This window comes from Astyanax mexicanus, unplaced genomic scaffold (assembly GCF_023375975.1).
Source record: "Astyanax mexicanus isolate ESR-SI-001 unplaced genomic scaffold, AstMex3_surface scaffold_37, whole genome shotgun sequence".
Taxonomy (NCBI): Eukaryota; Metazoa; Chordata; class Actinopteri; order Characiformes; family Acestrorhamphidae; genus Astyanax; species Astyanax mexicanus.
In genome coordinates, this window is record NW_026040047.1 from 1,166,256 (window position 1) to 1,176,854 (window position 10,599).

Genomic DNA, 10,599 nt, shown 5'->3' on the forward strand with positions numbered 1-10,599 from the left:
CACTGGCTCTTTTTAACTCATTTAGTTCATGTCTTTGCTTATAATTCATCAAACTTTTTCTGTAAAATATTAAAGTTATTTGTATTGTTCATGCAGCACTTAAAACAGTTACAACATATCACTACTATGAAGAACAATAAATTAATAGACAAGAAGTCTGTCTAAAACATGGTACTGCTAGCAGTAATGAATCCCCCAGTGATTGTCTGCAGGTGTGATTTTGAGTTATTCTGAGTGTGAATTGCTTTGGCAGGACTGGAAGCTTCATGGCGAAGTCATGTTAGTTTGACGTTTTTAATTTTGTGAATCTTCTTTTGACATCAGCTCGACTCTTGCTTTCTTTGGCTGCCTTTTATTTTCAGTTCCTCTTTACACTTCCTGCAGCACTCAGCGATGCAGATCCTGCTGTACCCTTCAGTGTGAGGGAATGTGATGGTGTGTGAGGGTTAAAAGAGTAAAACATGGTGGTGGCAGCATCATGCTGTGGGGAAGTTGGTCAGAGTTGATGGGAAGATGGATGGAGATAAATACAGAACAATCCTGGAAGAAAACCTGTTAGAGTTTGCAGATTGCAGACTGGGAAGGAGATTGACCTTCCAGCAAGACAATGACCCTAAATATACAGCCAGAGCTACAGTGGAATGATTTAGATCAGAGAATTTCCATGTGTTAGAATGATCCAGTTAAAGTCACAGCTAAATCACATTAAGCTTCTGTGGCAAGAGGTGAAAATTGATGTCCACAGACGCTCTCCATCAAACCTGACTGAGAAGAATGTCCAAAAATCTCAGTCTTTAGACGTGCAAAGCTGGTAGAGACAAACCCCAAAAGATTAGCTGTTTGATTGGAGAGAAAGGTGGTCCTACAGAGTACTGACACGTTTTCTTTTACTTTACAATTACCTGCTAGTAATAAAATGTATTTAAATTTGAGGGTGGAACATGAAAAAAAAATGTGGAAAGGTTTAAGGGGTATGAATACACTGTACAGTATATTTATTAGCCAACTTCATCTGCTGCATTCCCCTGAGCGTCATATCAGGTGCTGTGCTACCAGTTTCTATTTTTCTTCTATAATCCTTAAACCACTATTTACATTTATACATATATATATATATATGTTTGGATTATGTATAAAGCAATAATGATCTGAGATCTGATGAAGTGAGTCCTGGTGAAGGATATGCACTGCAACATCTTTGTGACAACAGTTTAAGGAAGGCCTTAAATTCCAACAGACAACCTCTAAAATCCTGTGGAAAGCCTTTCCTGAAGAGTTTGCCTCATTTGCATATGCCACAGTAGTTTCATAAGGCAAAGTCAACTAGGAGCAGCTGAAATTAACTTGTATTCTAGAGATTTTAGAGAAAACATATTTAAAAATAGCTCACTCAGCAATAGATTCTGCTGCTCTGTGATAATTTAATAAATCATGAACTGAGTTCAACCATTTGCTTTAAACACTAAAACACTAACTAACTTATTTAGAACCTGATGGCAGCAACACATCTCAAAGGCTGTAAAAGTGAGAGGTATTAATAGAAAGAGCTGCAGTAGAGGTCAGTAGAAAAATTTAAATAAAGCTCCTCAGTGTAAAATGATGTAGACAACATAGACTTCCCTCTGTCTACAGCCCATAATATCATTAAACCATTCAGAGAGTTAGGAGAAATCCCTGAGTGCAGGAAACAAGACAAACAGATAGTGAATGCTGGTGGTCTTCAGGCCCTCAGGCAGCACTACATTAAAGCTTTTCTGAAAAAGAAAATAGGATGCTGTTTTCATCATTTCAAGTTTTTCATGAATTGGTACAATGTATAATTCTTAACACCTGGTATGTGAGGAAAACATGGATCTATACAATTTGCAAATCATTCATTAGTATCCTATTTGCTGAATACCAGAATAATGAGAAAGAGACCATTTTAAAGTCAAAAGTTAACAGAAATATCATTAGCATTTGGTACCATCGTCCTTTAACCGGTGGTCTGGTGAAACTAAAATTGAACTGTTTGGCCATAATGATCATCGTTACGTTTAGAGCAGAAAAAGAGAAGCTTACAAGCCTAAGAATACAAGCCTTTAACTGTGAAACGCGGGGGTGGCAGCATCATGTTGTGGGTTTGATTTGCTGCAGGAGGGACCGGTGCACTTCACAGAATAGATCATAACATCATGAGGAAAAAACATTATGTGGCAATACTGAAGCAACATCTCAAGATCTCATGACCTGGGTCAAAAGTTTTGGAACTCCTTCCACAAGCTTCTCACAATATTTGGTGAGAACTGAGCCATGTTCGTAGGTTGACATGCTCGCACCTGCCTTTTCAGCTTTGACCATAAGTTTTCAATGAGATCACCACTCCAAAACATTCACTTGAGATGTTGCTTCAGTGTTGCTTCAGTTAGGATAGTATTCACAGGCTTGCAAGCTTCTCTCTTTCTGCTCCTAAAATAACAATGATCATTATGGCCAAATAGTTTGATTTTATTTTCATCAGATCACGCAGGACATGTCTACAAAAATTAAGCTCTTTGTTCCTGTGTGCATTTCAAACACGAATCTGTTATTTATTTATTTTTTTGAAGTAATGGTTTCTTCCCGGCAGAGTGTCCCTTCAGCCCATGTTGATGCAGTACATCATTTCTGTGACTCCAGAGATACCCATCACACCCTTACTGAGCAGTATTATGATGGCTGGAGATTTCCAACTTGTTTTGACTTATTGTTTTGGCGTAATTATAATGTTTTGTATAGATGAACTAGGCATCTTCAGGCATCTGGGAATTGCACCCACTGATAAACCACAATTCTCTTCCTGGGTCTCTGATATCTTTAGACTTGATGTCAGAGATATCAGAGAGACCCATGATGTTACACAATGAAGCAGTGAGTTTCAAATGTGCCTTAAAATACGTCCACAGGAGTGTCTATAATTAACTCAGATGCTGCCAAAAACCAAAAGCTTCCAAAGACATGACATCATCATATGGGCTGTCCCAAATTGTTTAAAGGCCATAGTAATCTTAGTGTATGTAAACTTTAGACTTCGCAAAAAGTAATGCCTTAAACAGTCTCTCTCTCTCATTTTTGTGGCATTTGGCAAATATGAATAATTTTAGTAATCCTAATTGAACTAAAATGGGAAAGGTTTATTCTGATTTCATGTCAGTGAGAGAAAACATGCGTATGTGTCTTAAACTTCTGGTTTCAACCATATATATATATATAAATATACAAAACAAAATGTATATACATTGTCTGGCATCATCAATGCAACATCTTGGTGAAAAATTAATGCAACACTGGATATAAATAAATCTTGTGACATTGCAGAAGCTTATTAGAAAAATGCCACAGTGAATGCGTGCTGCAACCAAAAGGTGGACTAATTAAAAATTATAATGTGACCTTTTTTGGTGGCGACATTTGTATATATATTATATTTCATGTCTAAATTGGAGCAGCCTGGTGTTCAATCTTCATTAATTGCACATTGCACCAGTAAGATCAGAGTGTGAAGGTTCAATTAGCAGGGTAAGAGCACAGTTCTGCTCTAAATATTACAATGCACACAACAGTATGAGAGACATACCAGAGTTCAAAAGAGGACAAATTGTTGGTGCATGTCTTGCTGGAGCATCTGTGACCAAGACAGCAAGTCTTTGTGATGCATCAAGAGCCACGGTATCCAGGGTAACGTCAGCACACCACCAAGAAGCACCAACCACATCCAACAGGATTAACTGTGGACGCTGTAAGAGGAAGCTGTCTGAAAGGGATGTTCGAGTGCTAACCTGGATTGTGTCCAAAAAGCTGCCCAAATCATGGCAGAAATTAATGTGCACCTCAACTCTATTGTTTCCACCAGAACTGTCCGTCACCACAATCAATTATTATGGTCTAAAACCAGCTGTTTCAGTTTCATTGTCCAAACCCTGTATATATATATAATTATGGCACATTTTTTTGGGCCACAAGATGCTTAGGCTTGGTGTCCTGAAAGTGTAATTCTATTCACTATTTTGTTGCAGGAAACACCACCTTGTGTAATAAACCATGTGTGCAAATGAAGGAAATCTATCTTCTATTCTACACATTTATTGGCAGAATTTGTTTTCATATTTCTGCATCAAATAGATTAAAGAAAACAACATTGACATTTTAATGTTAGGAACAATTTTCTAAATAAAGATTGGAATTAAAAAACAGCAATCATTCAGTGTTTACCCATCCACCCCTGTGTACAGTGTACTGTTTTAACACTGATTGGACTTAGGACTATAAAAATATCCCAATTTTTCTTGCCAACATGATTATCAAAAGTTTTATACTGACTCATCACTTCCAATTTTGTGCAAGTTAAGAAAAACTGCCCACAAGGCACGAAAGAGTTCTCAGATTAAAAAAACACCACAATTTAGAGCCACTGGCTGCCAGATTAAAGCAGAGAATCATGAAGGTCTGAGAACTGGTTTCACTGAAGTGATCATTTGTTTATACTATAAATATATTCACACATCTGTAGCAAAATGCATGTGGCTCTCTAACAAAACGACTGTTTTATCTGCCAGTAATCACGTCTCTATGTTTATCATCACTGCAAAAAGGATTATTGCTTTTATACATAAAAAAATATGAGATTTGTTTCTTGAATAATATTATTCATGGTTTGAAAGCATCAGGTCAAATGACAGACCTGTTGAGTTGATTTTCTAAGAGAATAAACCACAGGAAAACAAACTTACATATATTCAGGGTTCTTGCACCATTTTAAAAGTCCAATTTAATGCTTTTTAAGACCTGTTTAAGACCTCAATAAATAAAATTTAAGACATATTTGGTTTAATGGGAAAAAATTTGTTGCATTGGAAACGCTCCATTTGCTCCATTAGCTCTGAAACGTAGTTAACTCACTGCTAACGTTAGCGTTAGCTAGCTCTCCGCTAACCTTAGTTCTCTTTCTGGTAACGTTAGCTTATTCACTGCTAAAGTTAGCATGTGCCCTTTCTACTGGCATTAAATGCACAGTCTGAAAATGTAACGCAAATTTACAGTAAATTTAATACAGTTTTAGACCTTAATTACCCGGATTTTAATTTAAGACATTTTAAGATTTTTTAAGGACCTGCAGGAACCCTGATATTTCGTTTCTGTGCATTCAGAGCTCAATTCTTACTTGTTTTCTATATTTAATATGCTAAAAACTATTTGATGTTTAATTGTTTTTGCACACTCAACTTTTTTGCATTATGCTAAATAAAGCACATAGACAATAATTATTCATTAGAATGTACAGATTACTGTGTCCTCTGGAGGGGACATGCAATATGAGGGGTGCACAAACGTAAAGTAAAAACTGCACTGCATCATTATATGCATAATTATACGCAGATCTGCATTTTTAGCTGATTGTAAAGGGATCACTGTTGATCCTGGAACGGCATCAACACTTTTTGAAAGAAATTATACCAAGTTGCCGTTTAGTTTGGTCCACTCAAATATGTCCTGCTCACACACAATGTCCGAGTTGATGAGCAGATATCGGTCTCCAACGCAGAAGTGCTTCTGGCACGCTGCACACTTGAAGCACTCAAGGTGGTACACTTTATCACGCACTCGCATAGTCATTTCAAACGCCCGGATCCTCTTCTCACACGAAGCGCAGAGTCCATCCTGGCCAAAAAGTCTGCAAAAGAAACACATTTAATAGAGGTTTTAGAGATTTTACATAAATTGTGATGTTGGTGTTGTCAGGCTGGGGTGTTGAATGGTGTGAAAATGTATTTTTCCCAGAATTCTTTTGTTTTTGCTTTATTGGCATGCAGAAATATCCAGCCAACAGCATCCTGTACCCATTACATTACATTACATTACATTACATTACATTTGGCAGACGCTTTTGTCCAAAGCGACTTACAATATTGAAGTGCAAATAATAGAGGAGGTTAAGTACAAAAATAATAGAAGTTAAAAATAAAGCATCTATAGATAGGGCCTTAAGGAGGTCAGAGGGAAATAATGGGATAGAGGAGTAGAGAAGAGGAAGAAGGAGATGAGGTTAGAATTAGTTAGTGTGTTAGAGGTGTTAGGAGAGTAAGTGCTCTTTGAAGAGCTCAGTCTTCAGGAGTTTATTAAAGATAGTGAGAGATTCTCCTGATCTGGTAGTAGAAGGTAGTTAGTTAGAGGTGTTAGGAGAGTAAGTGCTCTTTGAAGAGCTCAGTCTTCAGGAGTTTCTTAAAGATAGCGAGAGATTCTCCTGATCTGGTAGTGGAAGGTAGTTAGTTAGAGGTGTTAGGAGAGTAAGAGCTCTTTGAAGAGCTCTGTCTTCAGGAGTTTATTAAAGATAGCGAGAGATTCTCCTGATCTGGTAGTGGAAGGTAGTTTGTTCCACCATTGGGGAACTCTGTATGACGGTATACGTTTTGGTTGGTTGAAGACCAAACGTGCTGCTGCGTTCTGAATCATCTGTAGTGGTTTTACTACACAGGCCGGGAGGCCAGTTAGTACGGCATTGCAGTAGTCGAGGCGTGAGATTACCACAGCTTGTACCAGGAGTTGGGTGGCCTGTTGCATCAGAAACGGTCTAATTTTTCCGATGTTGTAAAGCGCAAAGCGGCAGGATCGAGCAACTGAGGCCACATGGTGCGTTAAGAGAACTTAGTCATCAACCATGACACCCAGGTTCCTAGCAACCTTTGTCGGTGAGAGAGAGAGAGAGTCGATGGTTATGGCAAAGTTGTGTTGAATAGAAGGTTTTGCTGGTATGACCAGAAGTTCAGTCTTTGAGAGGTTTAGTTGGAGGTGATGTTCCTTCATCCATGCGGATATGTCTGAGAGACACTGTGATATTCGTGCAGAGATTGAGTGATCATCGGGTGAGAACGACAGGTATAGCTGGGTGTCGTCAGCAAAGCAGTGGTAGGAAAAACCATGTGAGCGGATAACCCGACCTAGAGAGGTGGTGTATATTGAGAAGAGAAGAGGTCCCAGTACCGAACCCTGGGGAACCCCAGTGGGTAACGAGTGGGCTGGGGACAGCCGTCCTTGCCATGACACCCTGAACGAGCGCCCAGTGAGGTACGATCTGAACCATGACAGCGCATTGTCTGAGATCCCCATGTTCGAGAGTATAGTTAGGAGGAAGTCATGGTTGACTGTGTCGAAAGCAGCCGAGAGGTCCAGCAGAATGAGCACTGAGGACTGTCCTGCAGCTCTAGCAGTTTTTAACGCTTCAGTCACAGACAACAGAGCCGTCTCAGTAGAGTGCCCTTTCTTGAAACCAGATTGGTTCTGGTCCAGGAGGTCATTTTGGGTGAGGAAGCCAGAGACTTGGAGAGCTGCTCTTTCTAATGTTTTAGAAAGAAAAGGCAGTAGTGAGACCGGTCTGTAGTTATCAACCTGGGCGGGGTTGAGAGAAGGCTTTTTAAGCAGTGGTGTGACCTGTGCTTGTTTAAAAGCAGTCGGGAACACACCAAATGTTAAAGAGGCATTGATCGTGTGAGTAATAGCCGGAATGATTGCAGGTGCAATGGTTTGCAGAAGGTCTGAAGGAATCGGGTCAAGTGGACACGTAGTAGGACGGCTACGCGTTAGGAGAGCCAGTGTCTCGTTCTCAGTGAGAGGAGCGAACGAGGAGAAAGCGACGCCTTCGGTAGAGGGATACCGGGCAGCAGAGCATGATGTAGGACTGCTACATGTCGCATCAGTAAACTGTCTGCTGATAGCTGCCACTTTCCCAGTAAAGAATGAGGCAAGAGCTTCAGCCGTAAGGCAGGTAGCCTGAGGAGGAGGTGGAGGGTTGAGTAGTGTTTTGAATGTAGCAAATAGTTTCCGGGAGTCTGTGAGGGAGCTGATTTTTTTGTGATAAAATTCAGCTTTAGCAGCAGTGAGGCTGGCTGACAAAGAAGCCAGAAAAGAAGCCAGAAAAAGAAGCCATTGTACCCATCAATGAAGGATTGGCAACAGTGTAAACTGTGCAGCAACAGAATCAGAGCTTCAGTCTCTGACTTTATTTTATCTACAGGCTGTTGTGTAATAGAGTGGTGGACAGTGAGAGATTAAACACAGTGTTTAAAAACTCCAGCAGCACTGCTGCATCTGATCCACTCATACACCACCACCATTCTAATCAGTGCTAATCACTGCAGTGCTGAACACACATAAAGGTATAAACATGCTCAACATATAAAATAATAATGTAAATGTACGTCAGGCAACATGGCCCATGTTTTCCTCTGAATTAAATTACTTATACAATAATACAGGAAAGGCAGTGCTATAACATGTAATATTAGCACTGCTGTGCTGCGGCCTTAGGCACAAGGCCATAGGCCACGTAATGTAGATCAGCAGTGCCAATACAGCACATTATAGCACAAACCTCGAGTGTATTATTGCGATTATAACACAGTTCTATTATTGCTGTTTAATGAAAGATTTTGAGTTAAAAGGATGAGAAAATACAATCTGTTTGGTTTTAAACACTAAAATTATTTAAAATAGTTTCATTGCTGCTCTGTTTGTAGCTGCGCTGTTTGGTTCGTAAGCGCTGCATTGTTGCTAGGTTACCTATATGTGGAGGAGTAATACATTGAGAGCTTCGGTTACAGTGCATTACCAGCAGATAACAGCACTCATAGAACTCCTCTCAGCCAATTACAATGCAGGGTCAGGAATAACTGTGGTATAATTAAATATAAGACTCTCTCTTAAAGATCAGAGTATGTTTCAGACCTGAAGGGACTCTTACCTGAGATAGTCTCTCCTGCACAGCTTCCTGCCCAGTTTATAGTAAAGCCTCCGGCCAACTTCCCCCAGCCGACAGCCGCAGAGATCACAGCTCAGACAGTCCTCGTGCCAGTACTGCTCAATGGCCTTGAGGAAGAAGCGATCTCCGATACTTTGGTGACATCCACCACAGGACAGCAGTGATGGAGGTACCTGGAGGACCTCATCCACAGGTTCTCTGCAAAATTCATTAGAAAACTAAATTTTACCTTACTGAACAGTGTGTGGTTAAACTTCACACATTCCCTCCCTTTAACCATGATATGAGGCCTGTGTATAAAAAAATGTAGACAACACTCAGTCTTAGCAAATAACAAATATACTAAGTGAGGGCAAAAGAAAAGTGTGAGTCTACAAACATTTCCTGAAAGGCTAAATAAACAAAAACTTATTAAACTCATTAAAGTGTCTGAGAATTATGGAAGTGCATATGCTACAGCTGCTGCCTGGTCTCATATTTTTGACCAGAGTTGGCAGAAAATGGGCTGAAAACATGAAAAAACTGAGTCTAATCACTAAACTAAAAATGGAGAACTGTAATATAGCTTTTGCTGGTAGCAATTTTTGTGTTTTCCTTTATCAATATGGTTCAATATGGTTGACCAGCTTAGTTCTTAACAAGCATGTCACAGGTCTCCAGAGTAAGTGCTTGAGCTGTCTTTTACACAGCTATATATAACGCTTCACTGTCACATCAAAGAAGGTGGTCAGTGAAACGTTTATAAAACACTTATGTTGATATATTTATTATAATAAACTGAGAAACATTACAGCTACAGTAGAAAACACAAAGATATACCCACAACCCCACTCACAGTCTACACTCCTGCATTATTTATCATTATATATTTATTATAATAAACTGAGAAATATTACAGCTACAGTAAATAAACACAGAGAGATACACACACACACTCACAGTCTATACACCTGCATTATTTATCATTATATATATATTTATTACAATAAACTGAGAAATATTACAGCTACAGTAAATAAACAGACAGAGAGATACTCACTCATTAGCTTCCAGTGTTTTCCTCTCGATTGTAGAGGCCATTTTAGCGCTGGGTGAGAGGAACCTGAGAGCCGCACATCTGCTCCTCTAACCCCGCAGCGCTCAGTCCCCGGACCCGGTACCGTAGCCTCCTTCTCCCGCAGAGCTCAGTCTCCGGTAGCGCGACCCTGCAGCCGAGGCTATAGGATGCTCTAATCCGCACACCTGCCCCTCGCCGTTACTCGCGGTTACCAAGGGTTACGCTGCTTTTTGCCGTTACCAAGGGTTACCTGCCGTTACTACGGAATACTCGCCGTTACTCTGGGTCCGGTGCTCCGCATGTTGAGGGTCTGGTTCTCGGCGCTGTGTGAAGCTCAGACTGCGCAGTTTCTCTGGGCGGAGAGGAACAGCAGCTCCAGCAGCTCCACCCCTCAGTCTCCACACGGCTCCTCCTCCCGCCGCCTCGCCTCGGCTCGGCCCGGTTCTGCTGCTGCGGTTCTGACTGAGTGACTCCGGGTTTCACAGCAGCGGGTTTTATACAGTGTGTCCAGCCCCCGACCCTCAGCCTGCAGCACACTTCCTGCTCACGAGCCGCTCCTGCAACCCCCCCCCTCTCCTCCTCCTGCACAATCAGAGGAAACAGCGCTCACGACCTCATTACCCCCCCATCATCCCCAACACCCAACCAAACCACACCTATATAACACACACACCGTTACACACTGTTACACACACACAGCAACACAGCAGCAAAACAGAGAGAAGTTTTATAATAAACCAAATATTTCCATTTGGCTCAACATCGTATTTTA

The 10,599-nt window shown here is 40.6% G+C and overlaps 1 protein-coding gene across 1 annotated transcript; it reads right to left on the reverse strand.

Moving 5' to 3' along the window:
* Positions 1-4,085: 4,085 nt before the first annotated feature.
* Positions 4,086-10,365, reverse strand: lmo2 (LIM domain only 2 (rhombotin-like 1)). Its single transcript, XM_022664363.2, has 3 exons — positions 9,810-10,365; positions 8,753-8,968; positions 4,086-5,689 (listed from the first exon to the last, which is right to left on the reverse strand). The coding sequence occupies exons 1-3, from the start codon at positions 9,848-9,850 to the stop codon at positions 5,467-5,469; spliced, it is 480 nt and encodes a 159-aa protein (XP_022520084.1). The 5' UTR covers positions 9,851-10,365; the 3' UTR covers positions 4,086-5,466.
* Positions 10,366-10,599: the final 234 nt, after the last annotated feature.

Excerpts from the sequence above, each read along its gene's own strand:
- lmo2 (XM_022664363.2), bottom strand. The coding sequence starts at position 9,850 with ATGGCCTCTACAATCGAGAGGAAAACACTGGAAGCTAATGA. Across the intron at positions 8,969-9,809 it reads AAAACACTGGAAGCTAATGA|AGAACCTGTGGATGAGGTCC; the intron begins GTGAGTATCTCT and ends TGAATTTTGCAG. Across the intron at positions 5,690-8,752 it reads TGCAGGAGAGACTATCTCAG|ACTTTTTGGCCAGGATGGAC; the intron begins GTAAGAGTCCCT and ends TTTCTTTTGCAG.